Source organism: Schistocerca piceifrons, chromosome 3 (assembly GCF_021461385.2).
Source record: "Schistocerca piceifrons isolate TAMUIC-IGC-003096 chromosome 3, iqSchPice1.1, whole genome shotgun sequence".
Lineage (NCBI taxonomy): Eukaryota > Metazoa > Arthropoda > Insecta > Orthoptera > Acrididae > Schistocerca > Schistocerca piceifrons.
In genome coordinates, this window is record NC_060140.1 from 489,542,181 (window position 1) to 489,562,250 (window position 20,070).

A 20,070-nucleotide genomic window follows, 5' to 3' on the forward strand; every position below is an offset into this window, starting at 1 on the left:
TATGGGGGCAAGAGGCAAAGATGTATTGGACACTGTGCCGGGACAGACCATTTGTTGACATTTAGATAACTCACAGGCAAGGAACCAGGTTTTCAAGGTCATATTTAGGTGACTGCCAAAATATACTACAATTAATACATACATTCACAGAAACTATAATAGTAAACTATGAGGTGTGAGGAGAAAGATTATCACAAAGCATTATTTTTAAAGTACATAAAAAATAATTAACTTCTAAATTTATGAAACAACTGACGTATGGGTTGTTATTCAAAAGAATCTGAGAATTTCAAAAGATTTTTGAGCGGACTTGTGTAGTGGCAGCTCACAAGAGCAGTTCCAACAGAGTACATGCTTGGACAAGTTCAGTCTGAATTGAAACAATGTATAGGTGTGGTGTGGTTGAGACATGAAAAAATTCTGTTTGCACACATTTATGGATAATGTGTATTGCAATATTCTGCTTTGATGAAACTGTGATGTGTTGCAAATTATACAGTTAAGTAAGATCACTTTTACAATTAAGTATCTCAACTAGTATCCCTGAATACTGTTTTTATTAATCAATCAAAATTGCTGCACAATGACTAGCCATCTATACCTACTCAAATTTTCCATATGCTCATCTAACTGCACAGACAAAAACAAAGCAGATTCAGTGTGGTGAACTAGCTCACAGATAACACATACTGGTGATACTGCAGTGCCTACATTGTAAAGAAGAATGATACTACGTTCCTTCATACATAATGTGTGTATAGGTACAAGTTGCAATGTAGGAACAACAACAAACGGAAGTTTGGGTCTGGCCCTGAGTCATGCATGGGTAGCCAAAGTGGTTAAGGCGACCACTCACGTAAAAAGGAAAGTGTGAGCCCATGCGATACAAGTCTGCCACATGGGTGCAGAAACATAAGGCCAGCCCACATGTAGTTGTTTCTTATAGCATCAGTTGTGCAGAGTGAGCTCAGATTTTTCCTGTTCCTTTCATTCATTGATTATTCGGAAGTAATTGTTTCACTTCAAAGTTAAGACTTTTATATCTGATTATGCAATTGTCATAAGAAAAATGATTTGTTACCTGCAACATCTTCTGATAATAGATTAGTGCCCCATCAAAGTTTTTCACTGCTACTGATCCATCACCCATTATCTCATACAATTTCTTTCTGTTTACAAAATCAGTTTCTTCTAATACACGAAGTTTTTCTTCTGTCCGGCACAAAGCAATTGCTAATGGAAAAGACAGGGAAAAATGTTAACTCAGATGAAATAGTGGAATCTAAAATAATGTAAATGACTTCATTTTCCATTTTGATCATCTACACCAACAAAGTACACATAGCATTTTCATAGAACACAGTCTTCAGAGGAAGAGTATCAATTGTAGTGAAGCTCACCTATTTTCAACAACCGCTCAACATTCTTTTGATCACTTTCATTAGGAGAATGCATTTTGTAAGCTTTTACCAAAGTCTGTTTTGCTGCTTGAAAATCACTTTGACTGAAGTAAACCTGGAATCAAAAATTTTTTTGTAATTCCAATTTTTTCACACTATTTAGTCATGTTTAATCCACAGTAGTCAAATACTAACATTATAAATTAAGTGTAATAATGTCTTCAAAATCAATCTTCATATGTTACACACCAGTGTTAAGGCAATTAAAAATACTTTAAATATACGTTATAATACCAAAGATGTGCAAAGAGCCATCACAAAATATCAATAACAGATATCTAGTGAAGGGGTTTAAATGAATTGGTGTAAAGATTATTGTCCCAGACGAGCATAAGCATGTGATGAGACTTTGTGTTACATGGAGAACATTCTCACCAGTTTCTACTCACATCACCATTCTACTCTACATCACCATTATTTTATTATATCCTTTGTCAAAAGATGTAGGATGATTCAAAAAGAAACTGTGAAAGACACAAACACACTGTGCACGTCACTGGACAGATGGCGGGTCTAAGTTTTACATTCATCCAAACACTAAGTCATACACACAACATTAGCTCCACCATATACTCAATATGAGTTCCATGTGATGCTAGAGAAACATCGAAACAGTAGTCCACCATTTCATTCAACACAAGAATCAATAGGTCCCTGTTTATTGAGTCAACAGCTTCCAATAAAAAGCTCAGATCCTGAAGAGTAGCTGCCACTGGCGGGACAAAGATTCTGTCTTTTATGTGCCTCCACAGAAAACATTGCAAGGTGTGAGGTCTGGTGACTTAGGCGGCCAAAAATAATGAACAAAATCTTGTCCACCTCTTCCAATCCAACGCTGTGGGATGGTGATGTTAACATAATGCTGCACCTCAAGGTCAAAGTGGAGGTGGGTGCCATGCATAAACGTGAAATCACTGGAATCTTTGTGAAGTTGAGTAAACAACAAACTTTGCAGCATGTCCAGATAGAATTCTGTCACAGTTACCTCTGCAAAAAAGAAGGGTCCATAAACGCTGTGAACAGAAACAGCACAAAACACATTCAGTTTCGGCAAGTCTCTTTCACGTTCGACGACAACACCAGGATTTTGTGACTCGCAAAATTCTTACATTATGGCAGTTCATTTTCCCCAACGGATGAAAAGTTAATTCATCCAAAAACATGAGTCATTTGGAACAAGTGTCCTCTGGCATATCCTTGGGAACTGAAATGCTAAATTCATACCTCCGGTTATGGCCATCAGGGCACAACTGCTGCAGTAGCTGCAGCTTGTAAAGCTCCATATATAAGCATTGTTTTAGAAAGTTCAAGTTCATGGCCTGCCCATCTTGTGGACTTCCAAAGGGCTCCATGGGAACACATCACCAATATGGTCGACATTTTCATCCGAAGTGCGTGGCCAATAAGTGCTCTTCCCTTTGCATATGCAACCAGCTTCCCAGAATTATTTATGCCAGTCATAAATTCGCTTGCGCAGAGGCAGCTTCTAGCTGAATTGATGGCAGAATGCTTGTTGCACTTGAAAAATGGACTGACTTCATGCAAAATCCCAACACACAAAATGATTTCTCTTGTGATACAGTCAGCATGTTGCTACAAACAACAGTGTGGCTTTGTCAAAGCTCTGACCTTCCTCTATTTAGTGACATGCAATATGTGTTTCTATTTCTCATAATTTGCCTGTAATAAACAACTGAAATCTGTTCTTTCTTTTTAAATTAACCTGTGTTATTGAATCACAGTAATAAAATCATGCCACTTCAATCTTGGACGACTTTCCTTGCATGCAAATTACTGTTCAAAATTCTTCCAACGTGTAGACGATGATTTCAGTACATTACTTGGTTTCTCTGACTGGGGGTTCACAATTGACCACATCTGAAGACTCTCCATAAACGACTTCCATGCTTGTGCACACTCACAAATAAGCCACCATAAAACTCATTGGTGAGCCCAGTGATGCTTAACCTCATGTTCTTACACCTCCAGAGGTTGTATTTGTTCTTGTGTCAATCAAGATGCAGCAACTGTTGCCCAACATCCTGGAACTCTAGATTTTCATGCTTGGATTTGTAATGCAAATGAAAACTCCACAGTAGGACAGCCAAAACAAAACTACAACTTAAATCATATATATCATCCAAGACAGAAAACAAAATTGTAATAAAGTTCAATTATTAACACTGTGCTTGTCTAAAACTAATGAATCATGTGCTTAACTTCAATCTATCCAGTGTAATGGTTCAAGTGATAGCGTAAGCTGTAGTGCTTACAGAATGTAAATATTTCTTTTGTGGCAGATAGTAGAGAAATCCTCTTCATCCTCAATCCTTTTCAACAGCATCAGTCAATTTTAGTGTATTGATGGAAGTACGTAGTATTAGCAGAAGCACCACAGAAGGTTCATAATCAACCTAATCATAACCAGCCGTGGTATAAGGGTGAATGTGTCCCTATTAGCAGTGATGCATCAGAGAATGTCAGCTAAGCCTTACTCCCAATAAAATTTTGTGTAAAAACTTGGAAACAAATATAAGGGGTGATCAAAAAATTTCAGTGTGAGGACGTTACTGCAGCGTATATGTAACATAGTGCGATTCAGATGCCGGTATATAAGCACTGACATGAAGGCAAGGTATCAATGTGGGATTCATGCCTCAGATACACATGCTGTAAATGCAGATATGTACATCAACTATGACAACACTATTACCAAATGTGTCCAAACAGGATCAATATGCATCTGCTGAAGGACACACACTGGTGGACATCCACCGGAGAATGAAGACTGTATGGGCAGCAAGTGTGTCATTAATCATTGTTGTGGAATGATGCACCAAGCTCCGTGCTGCTTCAAGATAATGCACATCCCCACATCTCAAATTCGTAACGCAGAAGTTATGCCAACTCAAGTGGGACACACTCGAGCACATGCCCTATAATGCGAATCTCTTCCCACATGTTTATCATGCCTTTGGTCCCTTAGAAAGGGCCTTGAAGGGTTGATGATTCATGTCAGGCAAGGATGTACAGCAAGCAGCTATGAACTTCTTCATGCAGCAGAACACAGCATTTTACCCAATTGGTATCTTCAAGCTGGAGCATCGTTGGGGTAATTGCCTCAATGCTCACTGTGATTTTGCCTGACTGGCATGCTGACTATAGGATAAACAAACCCTTATAACAATAACAACATCAATCATAGTGACAATTGAATGGTAAATTTCTGAAGTTATGTACAGCAAAATGCACATTAGGAGCACTGCTGACATTTTGCATAACATTTTTAGTAATGCACAGAAAATGGGCCTCTAATCAATTAAGAAATTTTATCTGTGAACTTGGCTATATCCTACAGAAAAAAGTGAACTGTCTGAAGCTTTTGAAAACAACTGTTTGAAGTTGTTGAAAACAGATACTATACACTAAAATCATACTCACACATAAAACCGTAAACTGAGAATTTTTTGTGGGAATCAAGTGTTACCATTGTTGGTGGTCGAGCCACATTCGGTGAGAATTCTGTTGGTCATGTTGAGGAAATGTGGACAAAGAGGGCAAAAAGAACAAAACTGCAAACAGAAGTCTAATAAGGGGCATGTTAAAGAGACGCGGAATGGAAATAGTAACCCACTGTTAAACAGTAATGAGGGCTTCAACAAGCAGTGCTCCCAGTAAAATTTAGCACAACTAAAATGTGTGCAGGGGCAGAATTTTGCTTTGTTTGCTTAGTGGATGGAAACAAACATAAATCTTTATTGGACATAGGTTCGCAGGTGTTTGAGGACCTCACATGGGGAAAAGGAAGTTGTGCCCACTATGATGTAGATTATTTGGAACAGGTGGGAGTGACATGCACTCGCTAGGGTCAACAATGCTGTATTTTCGGGCAGTGGGGGAACATTTCTGGGAGTATATGGAAGTTTTGCCTCTTACAGACAATGGTTACTATGAGATCTTAAGGTCAGACTTCTTACATGAACATCATGCTAAAATTGAACCTATATGGCATATAACTAAACTCTGTGGGACATCATTCCCTGAGAGAAACTACCACAGCTCCACACTGCCACAAGGTTCATCTCTCCGGAAAGGGGAACCTATACGACTGTGTGCAAGGCCTATAAGGGTTCATTTATGGGAAAAGTACAGCATGGTACAGTGAAACTACTACAGGTGAGCATAGGTGCTTTGCTGTTAACTGTTTTGTATATAGTTCAGCCACTAAAGGATTTGAGGAACAAGATAAAGCATGGTGTTTTGTACACAGTAGTGTGGTGTGTGTACAGGAATTTGTAGGTGAGCAGGTAATTTTGGAACCAAGGACATGGACTTGTCTAAAGGGTTGACAGTCACCAATCTGCATAGTTTAGGGAAAGATGATTTGGATAGAGTAAAGCATAAGCAAGCTGCCAGGTTAGCTGCATTGCAGGGAGAGATGAGACACTTGGAAGGAACAGGTAAGTCAGCAAGGGAGCAGTTGCTCGCAGAGTTTGAGGAAATGGGTCTTTACCAGTGATACTGGTGACAGCTTGAAATCCCAACTGGGAATGAACTGTCTGCGTATCATAAACTGTACAGAATACCACATCATCACAACTGCTGATGGAAGAGTTCACTAATAAAAATTACAAAACCGTATTACTGAAGTAAGTACTAGTTTTTAGGGAGCACCAGTAACAATTGCTTCAAAAAAAGAGTACAGATGACAATAAACCCTATCAGTTTTTTTTGTGGTTACAGTATCTTAATATTCATAGAATTACAGATACTTATCTGGTCCCAAATCACCAGCTAGAAGTCGCACCAGAGGATTGGTCAAAACATTTCTAGTTCCTTCAGCACACTACCAATACCAACAGATGTCATTTGGATTAAAGATTGCACCAGTCACATTTCAGCAACTGTTAGACAGAGCTTTGTGAGGATTACAGTCAAAGCACTCTATAGAATATTTGGATGACATAACTGTCTTTGTGAAAGACATGGAACAATGTGCTAGAGTTAAGAGAGGTGTTTAAGCAGTAGCTTGCAGCATATGTAACAATCAGTAGAAAGAACTGTCACTTTACACTACAGTAAATAAAATATTTAGGGCATGTCAGTAATTGTAAGGGAGTCCAGACTGACCCTGACACTGAATAAGTAAAAGAAGATACACCCAGCATATTATTATAGAAAGTTTGTCCAAAATTTGTAGAGATAGCACAACCTTTCACTCACCTACTGAGCAAAGGAGTGAAGATTTATTGCCCACTGGATTACAAGGATGCTTTCAGTTAATTGGAAGAATTATTAACAACTGAACCAGTGTTGGTTTTACCAAATTATTATGCCTTGTTGCACATATAATCTAGCGATCGGATGTGCACTGCGTCAAGAAAAGGACAAAGCGGAACATTTGGCTGCCTATGCTTCACGTCAGTTGAATAAAGCAGAAGCAGAAAATGCTGAGCCTCATATATGGCATAGCATAATTTCGGTGTTATTTATACGGTAGGAAATTTAAAGCGATAACTGACTATGCAGCATTAAAATGACTATTAAGTTCGAAAGTCCCACCGAGCAGGTTAAAGCATTGGGCAGTAGGTTTGATTTTGAGATAATCTGTCAACCACGCGAAAAATATGGTAATGCAGATGGCTTAAGTCAGAAAGTTAATGCATTGCAACAGGTATGTTCTACCACTGAAAAGTGGCAGAAAACAGAGGAAGACTGTAAGCTATTTGCAATTCAGCCATGATTCGTTGTGCACAATGCAGTATTAGAAAAGCAAACAATATTCCAACCTTGTGTTGTGGGTCTCGCAGTGTTGCAGGCTGAAGAAATGAGACAGAGGAATGATCATGTGTTGGCAGGACATGGGGATCAAACAACTATGGAACAAAGTATAACCAAATAATATTGGTGGCAAATGCATAAGCGAGATGCAGTACAATATGTAAAGACCTGTGTACCATATTCATACAATTAACTAAATTGAGTCATCAGCATATTCCACTGCAGACATTACCTGAAGCCTGTAAACCACTTGAAATAATCAGTTTGGACATCTTTTGTCTTTTTGGGCAAATGCCAGCAAGGAGGCATTATGTACGAGGTGCATTCAAGTTCTAAGGCCTCCGGTTTTTTTTCTAATTAACTGCTCACCCGAAATCGATGAAACTGGCGTTACTTCTAGACGTAATCGCCCTGCAGACGTACACATTTTTCACAACGCTGATGCCATGATTCCATGGCAGCGGCGAAGGCTTCTTTAGGAGTCTGTTTTGACCACTGGAAAATCGCAGAGGCAATAGCAGCACGGCTGGTGAATGTGCAGCCACGGAGAGTGTCTTTCATTGTTGGAAAAAGCCAAAAGTCACTAGGAGCCAGGTCAGGTGAGTAGGGAGCATAAGGAATCACTTCAAAGTTGTTATCACGAAGAAACTGTTGCGTAACGTTAGCTCGATGTGCGGGTGCGTTGTCTTGGTGAAACAGCACACGCGCAGCCCTTCCCGGACGTTTTTGTTGCAGTGCAGGAAGGAATTTGTTCTTCAAAACATTTTTGTAGGATGCACCTGTTACCGTAGTGCCCTTTGGAACGCAATGGGTAAGGATTACACCCTCGCTGTCCAAGAACATGGACACCATCATTTTTTCAGCACTGGCGGTTACCCGAAATTTTTTTGGTGGTGGTGAATCTATGTGCTTCCATTGAGCTGACTGGCGCTTTGTTTCTGGATTGCAAAATGGAATCCACGTCTCATCCATTGTCACAACCGACGAAAAGAAAGTCCCATTCAGGCTGTCGTTGCGCGTCAACATTGCTTGGCAACATGCCACACGGGCAGCCATGTGGTCGTCCGTCAGCATTCGTGGCACCCACCTGGATGACACTTTTCGCATTTTCAGGTCGTCATGCAGGATTGTGTGCACAGAACCCACAGAAATGCCAACTCTGGAGATGATCTGTTCAACAGTCATTCAGCGATCCCCCAAAATTTCTCTCCACTTTCTCGATCATGTCGTCAGACCGGCTTGTGCGAGCCCGAGGTTGTTTCAGTTTGTCGTCACACGATGTTCTGCCTTCATTAAACTGTCGCACCCACGAACGCACTTTCGACACATCCATAACTGTCGCACCCACGAACGCACTTTCGACACATCCATAACTCCATCACCACATGTCTCCTTCAACTGTCGATGAATTTCAATTGGTTTCACACCACGCAAATTCAGAAAACCGAATGATTGCATGCTTTTCAAGTAAAGAAAACGTCGCCATTTTAAGTATTTAAAACAGTTCTCATTCCCGCCGCTGGCGGTAAAATTCCATCTGCCGTACGGTGCTGCCATCTCTGGGACGTATTGACAATGAACGCGGCCTCATTTTAAAACAATGCGCATGTTTCTATCTCTTTCCAGTCCGGAGAAAAAAAATTGGAGGCCTTAGAACTTGAATGCACCTCGTACTAGACCACTATTCGCACTACATGGAAATCGTGGCTACTCCAAATTAGCAACCTACACAGTGGCCCAGGGCACAGGATTGTTGAAGTTTAGTGGTCTAGAGACTTTAATTACACATCAGGGCACTAACTTCATGTCAGAGTTAATAAAGCAGCTTTATTATTTCATATGAACTTGAAAACTGGATACAAGGTTACATCCAAACGCAAATGGGAGAAAAAAAAAAACGGGTTGATCAGACAATAGTGAAGACGTTAAGTCATTGTATCAAGAGTCATCATCATAATAATTGCCATATGCTATCACCCCACATGTTGGTGGCTTGCAATTTTTTGGTTTACGAGAATAAAAGTCTAATACCGTATGAGGCCGTTTATGGCCAGAAAATGCCATCACCAATCGAAGTAGTGAAGTCTAAGGTAGGGAAAAATGGAATCGGTTCGGAATTTCACAAGAACTTTACGAAACAAATACAAAGACCCTGTAACAGCAGGAATGAACAGGGCAATGGAATGTTAAGTTACCTAAGTACGTTGTAAGCAGTGGGTGATGTTAACGAACCATTACATATTGAAGAGAAAAACGAAAAAATTCTTCACCTGTTATCAAAGTCCATAGCAGTCCTTGCCAGTGAATGTCAAACTCCAGCTTCTGACATGAACAACAGTTGTCTACGTTGGGCGTATTCGAGCCTTCCCAGCACACCAGAATCTTTATCATCATTACCAATGTCGGTCCCAAAAAAGGGGAGGAGATAAGTAGAGGCAGATAGCACTACAAGTTTAGTAGGCCACTCCTGTGCAATATACACTTACATTTTCTTACACTTTACAACGTGCAGTTAAGCCGATATAAAGAAGAAGGTAGAGGGATTGAGGCTTTCCTATTTTAGGTAACACCACAAGCGGAGGCAGCCACAAAGAGCATCATAATAGTGGTGCTGCTGCCCTTCTGCAGTCATGGAAAGAGTAATGTATTAAAAACTTTTGGGGGTTTTGTAAGGTGCATTTTTTAAATATATGACATACCATGTTTCACAGTAATGAGAATATATAAAGTGAATGATGTACAAATGATGTAGAGTTTTTGATTTATTTATAAGTACAGTATGCGTATGTTGTGAGACTGTACCTTGAAGCATTGGGTGGCTATACCACTGTATAATTGCTGAGTCAGGTGTTGACAGAGGACAAGTAACAATGTTAGTTTACAAGAAGAATTTCATTCTTGTGGTGTGTTAACAGTTAATTGGGGATATAAAGTGGGTTAGGAGATAGTGTTTGTCTATGTTGTTGTATGCATATGGTGTAAAAGATGTATAGCAATGGGTATTTTCAGGCTGTAGGTTTAGATGAAATATTGGGAGAGGAAGTAAGTAACTGTAGGCAGACTGCAGCACTGACGAAATTTTGATACTCGAATGGTTTTGGAGTGCAGTTATTTTTGTACGTACTAGGACAAAGAATATTCTGCTAGTTGTACCAGATAAGAAGTGCTATGTGTGTATGACAAAAGAGCTGCAGCGAAGCCAAAGGGAGCAGAGTATGATATGCCCTTCCAGGATGGTGCAACTGTTGTGGAGAAGTGCAACATAAGCTATTTCTTGGGCGGACTGGCACAAGGGGATGCCAACGGAGAATTCTTGCAACACAACCACGCTTGGATAGGTCATTCAGTAGAACACTTGCCTGAAAAAAAGCAATGGCCTCAAGTCCAAGTCCCGTTCCAGCACACAGATTTAATCTGCCAGACAGTTTCAAATCAGTGCACACTCCACTGCAGAGTGAAAATTCAGCATGGAAACAATCCACAAAACAGTGGCTGATCCACCTCTCTGCAATACCATTTCTTCCAGGAATCCAAGTTCTGCAAGATATGCAAAAGAGCTTCTGTGAAGTTTGGAAAGTAAAGAGATACTGGCAGAAGTAAAGGTATGAGGACAGGTCATGAATCACACTTGGATAGCTCGGCCAGTAGAGGATTTGCCTGCCAAAGGCAAAGGCCCCAAGTTCAAGTCTAAGTCCAGCATGCGGTTTTAATCTGCCAGGAAGTTCAAGATTGACAAATCCATTGATAAAACTAGTCAATTGTCCCATCACTAACCCTAACATTCTGTCACTGCATCAACTCAAAATAATTCTAAATAGCGAATCTCATAAGGCTGACCAATCCACTTTCCCTTCTTCCCTTTTTTCCCCTCTCTCCTCCCTGATGAAGGAACAAAGTTCCGAAAGCTAGGAATGTAAATTTTCAGTTCTGTTTTATGTGTATCTATCGGCTGTACTGAGCTGAGGTAAGTACTGGCCAGCCCCTCTATCTCTTTGTTAGTATTTGTTTCACATCTTATATGAGATTTTCCATTAATCATTTTGACCAACTATTAAGTATGAAAAGCTTTTTCTTTAGATGGTTAGAGAAAAATATGATAAGAAATGGTTGAAAGTTACAACAGATAGTTCACAGAATGAGAGAGTAATAAACAAAAGGAAAACTCACTTGAGAAAACTTTTAATTAAATTATGAGACAGACTGGCTGACTAGTACTTAAACTTCAAGAGGTGAAATTCTTATACTGCCTACAGAAAACTACAAAGCTAATGTTACACCAAAAAAATATATACTACTTTCAAAATGCAGAAAAACTTCTTCAAGGATTGTAAAAATCGTACAGGGTTATTCACAAGAAAAGGAATTGAGAAAATAAATACTATTACGAAAGAATGTTTTCATTAAATTTATGTCATTTAAAAGTAAGGAAACGTAATTTATTTCTTTAGCACTACATCTTGCTGGCGAGCTCCAATTCTGCGCAAACATTTCTGCAGTCTCTTACATAAATTGTGTGTGGTTTGAAGCAACATTTAACAGGAATTTTGGCAACTGCTTCTCAGAACATAGCTTTCAATTCTTCTGTCACAGCAGGTTATCAACGATACAATTTGCTTTTAAGGTGACCCCACAAAAATAAATGATTTGCTGATGGATCGTGGGATCGAGGAGACCATGACAATGTAATTGTTTCTCGATGTAATTGTTGCCAAACAATTATTATACAGCAGCCATCGACACTCGAACTGTAATGACATTGATACATATTGCTGAGACCAATTGTTGTCAACTACACTCCTGGAAATGGAAAAAAGAACACATTGACACCGGTGTGTCAGACCCACCATACTTGCTCCGGACACTGCGAGAGGGCTGTACAAGCAATGATCACACGCACGGCACAGCGGACACACCAGGAACCGAGGTGTTGGCCGTCGAATGGCGCTAGCTGTGCAGCATTTGTGCACCGCCGCCGTCAGTGTCAGCCAGTTTGCCGTGGCATACGGAGCTCCATCGCAGTCTTTAACACTGGTAGCATGCCGCGACAGCGTGGACGTGAACCGTATGTGCAGTTGACGGACTTTGAGCGAGGGCGTATAGTGGGCATGCGAGAGGCCGGGTGGACGTACCGCCGAATTGCTCAACACATGGGGCGTGAGGTCTCCACAGTACATCGATGTTGTCGCCTGTGGTCGGCGGAAGGTGCACGTGCACGTGCCCGTCGACCTGGGACCGGACCGCAGCGACGCACGGATGCACGCCAAGGCCGTCGGATCCTACGCAGTGCCGTAGGGGACCGCGCCGCCACTTCCCAGCAAATTAGGGACACTGTTGCTCCTGGGGTATCGGCGAGGACCATTCGCAACCATCTCCATGAAGCTGGGCTACGGTCCCGCACACCGTTAGGCCGTCTTCCGCTCACGCCCCAACATCGTGCAGCCCGCCTCCAGTGGTGTCGCGACAGGCGTGAATGGAGGGACGAATGGAGACGTGTCGTCTTCAGCGATGAGAGTCGCTTCTGCCTTGGTGCCAATGATGGTCGTATGCGTGTTTGGCGCCGTGCAGGTGAGCGCCACAATCAGGACTGCATATGACCGAGGCACACAGGGCCAACACCCGGCATCATGGTGTGGGGAGCGATCTCCTACACTGGCCGTACACCACTGGTGATCGTCGAGGGGACACTGAATAGTGCACGGTGCATCCAAACCGTCATCGAACCCATCGTTCTACCATTCCTAGATCGGCAAGGGAACTTGCTGTTCCAACAGGACAATGCACGTCCGCATGTATCCCGTGCCACCCAACGTGCTCTAGAAGGTGTAAGTCAACTACCCTGGCCAGCAAGATCTCCGGATCTGTCCCCCATTGAGCATGTTTGGGACTGGATGAAGCGTCGTCTCACGCGGTCTGCACGTCCAGCACGAACGCTGGTCCAACTGAGGCGCCAGGTGGAAATGGCATGGCAAGCCGTTCCACAGGACTACATCCAGCATCTCTACGATCGTCTCCATGGGGGAATAGCAGCCTGCATTGCTGCGAAAGGTGGATATACACTGTACTAGTGCCGACATTGTGCATGCTCTGTTGCCTGTGTCTATGTGCCTGTGGTTCTGTCAGTGTGATCATGTGATGTATCTGACCCCAGGAATGTGTCAATAAAGTTTCCCCTTCCTGGGACAATGAATTCACGGTGTTCTTATTTCAATTTCCAGGAGTGTATTTGTGGATATATCTGTAATTTTTGAGAATCTACATCTACATGGTTACTCTGCAATTCACACTTAAGTGCCTGGCAGAGGGTTCATCGAACCATTTTCATACTACTTTTCTACCATTCCACTCTCAAATGGCGCATGGGAAAAAGGAACATCTAAATCTTTCCATTCAAGCTCTGATTTCTCTTATTTCGTTATGATGATCATTTCTCCATACGCAGGTCGGTCACAACAAAATATTTTCGCATTCAGAAGAGAAAGTTGGTGATTGAAATTTCATAAATAGATCTCGCCACAAAGAGGACTGCCTTTGTTTCAGTGACTGCCACCCCAACTCGCGTATCATATCAGTGACACTCTCACCCCTATTGCACGATAACATGAAACGAGCTGCCCTTCTTTGGACTTTTTTGATGTCCTCTGTCAATCCTACCTGATAAGGATCCCACACAGCGCAGCAATATTCCAGCAGACGACAGATAAGTATAATGTAGGCTGTCTCTTTAGTGGGTTTGTCGCATCTTCTAAGTGTTCTGACAACCAATCGCAGTCTTTGTTTCGCCTTCCCCACAATATTATCTATGTGGTCTTTCCAATTTAAGTTGCTTGTAATTGTAATTCCTAGGTATTTAGTTGAATTGACAACCCTTAGATTTGTGCGATTTATCGTATACCCAAAATTAATCGTATTTCTTTTAGTACCCATGTGGATGACCTCACACTTTTCTTTGTTTAGTGCCAATTGCCACTTTTCGCACCATACAGAAATTCTCTTTAGATCATTTTGTAATTGAAATTGATCATTTGATGGTTTTACTAGATGGTAAATTATAGCATCATCTGCAAATAATCTAAGGGGGCTGCTCAGATTATCACCTAGATCATTTATGTAAATCAGGAACAGCAGAGGACCTATGACACTACCTTGCGGAACGCCAGATATCCCTTCTGTTCTACTCAATGATTTACCATCTATCACTATGAACTGTGACCTCTCTGAGAGATAATCACAAATCCAGCGAAGGTTTTAATCGTGGACACATACCAATCCAATGTGACTACAGTTGCAAAGGCCTACTACGCAGTATGTTGACACCTCACACCACAGGCAACTTTATTGCTTTGCAATGGATGTTGGTGTAGATCAGTAGGATTTTCAATCACGAAAATTGTGTATATTAATGAATCCATTAGGAAGGGAATGGGCTTTGTCCGACATCCACAGGCTGTTAACAAACTCATGGTCATCATTTACCTTTTCAAGAATCTATTTTCAGAACTGTCACCACCTTAAGTGATCATTGGGTCACTTCCTGGATGACTGCAATGTTTATGGATGATAACATTAGGGTCAAAATTCTCTGCGTGCAGCTGCCAAACCATCACTGTTTTATGTTGACAGAATCTTCTGTTGGTTCTTTGTAGAACAACATTATAATAAATTAAAAGCACCAGTTTGCTTTTGTTCTACAATATTACTTTTATTTTTGTTAACCGGTTTTCGGCTTACAAGGCCATCTTCAGCCATTTACTGAGTTACAAGGTTTGCAAACAATATTGGAAGAGAAATAATATGTGTAGACTGAAGCAGAAACATACAGTAAGTAACATCTTTGACTGAGTGATGGTAATCCAATGAAAAAGTAATAAATTGAACAGTAAATAAATAAAAATGGAGTAGACAGGAATAACTTGAACACAAAACAGGAACAGCACGCCAACATAACAGGTTCCATTAATAAACAAAACTAATAAAATAAAATAAAATTAGTACTTGACAAGGCTACATGAGAAGGTATAAAACATGGAGAGTGATACATGAACCAATTAAAAGAAGAAACAATTATCAATTTAGCTACAGGATACAAAAGGAACTTATGCAATATCAATAAGATTTTTAAAAAATGCAGGAAAATGGAGGTGTTTGAGGGAACATACAGTAAAATGCAATCTTTGAGAGTGTGGTGGTAGTGCATTTTAACATTAACATTGCATTAAAAACAGTGGCTATGTAACAGTTTGCATTACATAAATGAACAAAGTAAACTATGAACAACATTTGATGAGACAACTACAAGAGGTGTTAAACATGGGCAGTAATATGAGTACCAGTTAAACTTAGCCTTAACTATTGAAACTAGTCTATATGGAATACACAGACAACTTCGATAAAACAAAAGCTTAATGTATACAGGAAAATGGAAATATGTAGGAACAAACAGAGAGGGAAGTAATGAACAACAGAGATGATTATATAAAGTTTAGGAGAGGGCAAGTGTTAAGCTGTGTCTGGTCATTTAGGATTAGATCTGGACTGTGAGCAAGATGTTTGTTAATTTCCAGAGCTTCCAGCAGGTTGAGTTTATGGCCTTTGTTTGCTAAGCGAAGTGCATGTGGCACTGGCTGGTAGTTGTGAGCCTCACTCAGAACATGCTCAGCAAATGCAGAGTCAGAATTCTGCAACTTATCTTTGCCATTAAAAACACATTGGGCTGTTGTGTTCCTAACCTAGTAGGAAAGCCTGTATTTGTGGGCTTTGAGTGCTTTGGCGACAGTCTGTGATACCTCACCTAGAAATGGTAGTATACACCATTTTCTGCAAACAGTGGATGGGGAAGCAGGTGGGGCATAGAGGAGGGGTATAATTTTCCATTTTTGTTTCCTGTGCAAAATGGGTCAATAAGAACTGGATTGTAGCCACTGGCTGTGGCAATAAGTCTTATTGTATGTAACTCTGCTTTAAAATCATCTCTAGGCCTAAGGATAGATATGAGACGGTGTACCATTGAGTGAAAAGCTGCATGTTTGTGAACTATGGGGTGTTGTGAGCAAGAAGGTATTACTGCGTCTGTAGTTGTAGTTTTTCTACAAATTTTGAAGTAATGTGTGCGTGTGTACTGAAGTCAATGGTGAGATCTAAGAAGTTTATAGATTTGTTACCAATCTCCATTGTAAACTGAATATTTTTATGTTGACTGTGGTTTTTCAAAAGTGTGTTGAGTTGTCTTGTGGTGCCAGTCCACATACACAGGACATCATCTACATATCTAAACCAGTATTTGATATTTGCACTCAACGGTTCTGTTTTTAGAAAATTTTGTTCAAAATTGTCCATAAATATTTCAGCCAACAGTGGACTAAGAGTGGAACCCATAGCTAAGCCGTCTAATTGTTTATACAGAGTCCCTTGGCACTGGAAATAGTTCTGTGCCAAGCATGTCTTTGTGGCCAGTCTCAATTCATTAAATTCCACAGGATTGACATAAGACTAGTCATCAGCTCTGTCAGAATATCAATGCATTCCACCACTGGTATGTTGGAAAAAAAACTGCAGACATCAAAGGATACTACTTTATCACTGTGTGAGACAGATACACCTTTTAACTTTTTTACTGGGTCCACAAAATTTGAAATGCCATGCTTTGGTTTGAATTTAGTCTTGCTCTTAATTGGGACATCCAGTTCACTAGCTAATTTGTAAGACGAGTAGTGAATGACAATATAACTGGACGAATAGGGACATCCTGTTTATGCAGTTTAGGAAGCCCATAAACTCTAGGAGGCACTGGGTTCATATTAGATAACAGTTTTGCTTTTGCACGAACTGATTGCATATTTAACATCGTCTCTGAATAATTTTGTAGGGTCTTTAGGAAGGACTTGGAAGACTGTGGTATTCAAGAAAACATTAACTTTATCCACATAATCACATCTGTTCTAAAACACAATACTGTTGCCTTTATCAGAACAAAAGCAAACTGGTGCTTATCATTTATCATCACAGTTTTGTAAAAGCTTCGATGGCAACAGCACATTGTGAACACTATAAGTACCCATGTTAAATAAAGGGCAAGATCGTGTGAACTGGTTTCTATATGTTACCCAGGGTTAACAATCACCTAGGGCTACCAACACAAATATCATAATTTCCCATATCTCTGAATCTCACTATGTGATACACTGCATTTATAACTGCAAAATATACACAAAATAGCCCTTCACTTTTGTGTAATTAATTTATACTCACTGTCTGCTCCTATGAATCTACTTACCTCAGCTTTAGAAAGAAGTGCATCACAGCTGAGCAATGCTTTGTCTGGTAAACGATCAGCAATATCAAGAGCAAGATTAAGTAATGTGAGGGCTCTTGATCGGTTATTCTGACGAACTAGAAGTGATGCCAATGAACAATAACAACGGTACAAGTCTTCATACAAATCATTCTGTTTGTTGATGGCAATGGCCTGTGAAAAAAGTTTCAAGAACAAAATATAAATTTATTTCAAGGATGAGAAAGTATTTTATGTACAATCCATCACTAATTACGGATGTAGTCTACAGCTGTGACATGACATTCTCAATTATAATAATGTGGTAAGGATAGTAGAGTTATCATTAGAAAAAATATGGAGAGGGAGTATAGCAATAAACAATTCTAAGTGCAGCGAAATATTTTTTTAATCTTTCCTGAATACCAACAAATGTGGACATTTCAGAGTTTATTCTTCATATTAATGTATCTAAATTAGAATAAATAGTTTTAGATACAACTATTTTTTAAAAATAATTGTTTATGGCAATATTTTCTCAAAAAGTAATTTATTGATGGATTTACATTCCCCTTTGACTACCTTGTACTGTTATTACTTTGAGTGGTCTGTTATACGTGTCTGTCTTTGCTGGTGCGTCATTCACCAAAGTTTCTCAGCTGCATTTACATTTCATGGTGAGCAGTTGGCAGCTGGTGCAAATGTGAAAGCTAAGTAGTGTTAAATATGATTGTGCATTATAGTGAGTTATTATTTTTAGTAATTTTTAACCATATTTCTTGTGAAATGTCTGTAGAAGAAACTTTCAGAAAGTTCATTTACTGCGCAGTATTAAATTTTTGCTGCGTCTACCAGTGGACAGGTGAAACACTCATTTTAAATATTGTGAAAAGGACAGATAGCTAGTCACTGCAAAGATGACACACTGAGTTGCAGGCAGGCACAAGAAATGACCTTCAGAAAAGAATACACATGCACAGTCACACAAATAAGCATACCTTACACACACATGATCACTGTCTCCGGCCACTACAGCCGGAATGCGTGCGTAAGATGTGCTTGCTTCTGAGAGTGTGTGTGTGTGTGTGTGTGTGTGTAATTTCTTCTCTGGAGAAGGATATGGCTCAACAACTGTAAAAGATTTAACTGTGTGAGTAGTGTGAACTCTGTTGTAGGTTCTCAAGTAGTGGGTTAAAGTGTGACATTTATGGGAAGTGTTTTCTTAAGGGGGAATACAGTGGGCATTTTATGGAGATCCTCTCCTGGAACTGCACGATATGTAGCAAGACTAAGTTAATGGAGGTGCAGCAGCATATTTGTGCCCTTCAGGTACAGTTAGAAAACAAACAGGGAGGAGCTAGACAAGATGATAAGGGAGAAGGGGGCTGGGGAACTGACAGTTAGTAAGAAGGCTGCTAAGAGAAAAATATACAGTAAAACCCCACTTTTACATTCCCAGAATTAATGTTTGTGGAAGTCCGAGATTGTGATGCCTTGGTTAAGACGTAGGTGCGGCGTCTTAGAACTATGGTGATTTGCCTTACTTCTGTTGAGTGAATTTGGGGACAGCGTGAGGTTTGCAAAGTGTTCCTTTCTATTATCTTCCCCAGCATATTGCTGTCTGCTTATGTGCCTTACCTGCCTTTATGGCAATTAGAACTCTAAAAACTACTGGCTCAATCTTCCTGTGTGCTTAAGCTCCAGTTGTGGGTAATACTAGCAGTTACTAGCACCAGGTGCCGAATTGTCATGATTATCCGGAAGGTATCTATATCTGATTTACACTAAGTAACCACCTGGGTGCAGTTGGTTGGGTTCTGAGGCTGTGGGTTGCGCCGCCACTTGATCAACAGTTCTCAGGTAGCAGTGGAAAGGTCGGCTGGGGGGAGGGGGGCAAGGGGGAGCTGGGAGGGCAGGGGGGGGGGGGGGGATGCTTGACACAACACTGTACCCGTCTTGGCTTTCTTTTTTAATCATGTACTTTTTGAAATGAATATATCTGTGCATGTGTCTGTGATCTTTTGGGGAACTGAATGTAAATGTTAAGTTCATTGTTTCATTAAGTTTTCATTTCTTTGGTGACTGGTGTAATACCAAGCAAACTGTAAATCAAATAGAAAATTGTTTGTCACATAGATCCTTCGTGTGGTACCTGTTGGGTTGAAGCATAGGTATTGCATAAAATTTTTGCATCGCTCTTCTGTCACACAACCTTGTACTTAAAAATGTAGATTTTCTAATAATTACATGGTATCTCATTATAGGAAGTGAAACTTAGTGAGAAGCAATTAATTTTCAAGGTGTTGTGTTGTGTTGTTGTTGTTGTTGTTGTTGTGTGGTCTTCAGTTCTGAGACTGGTTTGATGCAGCTCTCCATGCTACTCTATCCTGTGCAAGCTTCTTCATCTTCCAGTACTTACTGCAACCTACATCCTTCTGAATCTGCTTAGTGTATTCATCTCTTGGTCTCCCTCTACGATTTTTACCCTCCACGCTGCCCTCCAATGTTAAATTTGTGATCCCTTGATGCCTCAGAACATGTCCTACCAACCGGTCCCTTCTT

General features: G+C 40.4%; 1 protein-coding gene across 3 annotated transcripts in view; it reads right to left on the minus strand.

Moving 5' to 3' along the window:
* The window catches only part of LOC124789768 (tonsoku-like protein), a 269,414-nt gene that overhangs the window by 189,716 nt on the left and 59,628 nt on the right, over positions 1-20,070 (minus strand). For all 3 annotated transcript variants that reach the window (XM_047257225.1, XM_047257226.1, XM_047257224.1), the window contains 3 exons: positions 17,512-17,703; positions 1,401-1,515; positions 1,082-1,233 (listed from right to left, as the gene is read on the minus strand). In XM_047257225.1, the coding sequence (XP_047113181.1) occupies positions 1,082-1,233; positions 1,401-1,515; positions 17,512-17,703 (459 nt within the window). The remainder of the gene's footprint in view (positions 1-1,081; positions 1,234-1,400; positions 1,516-17,511; positions 17,704-20,070) is intronic.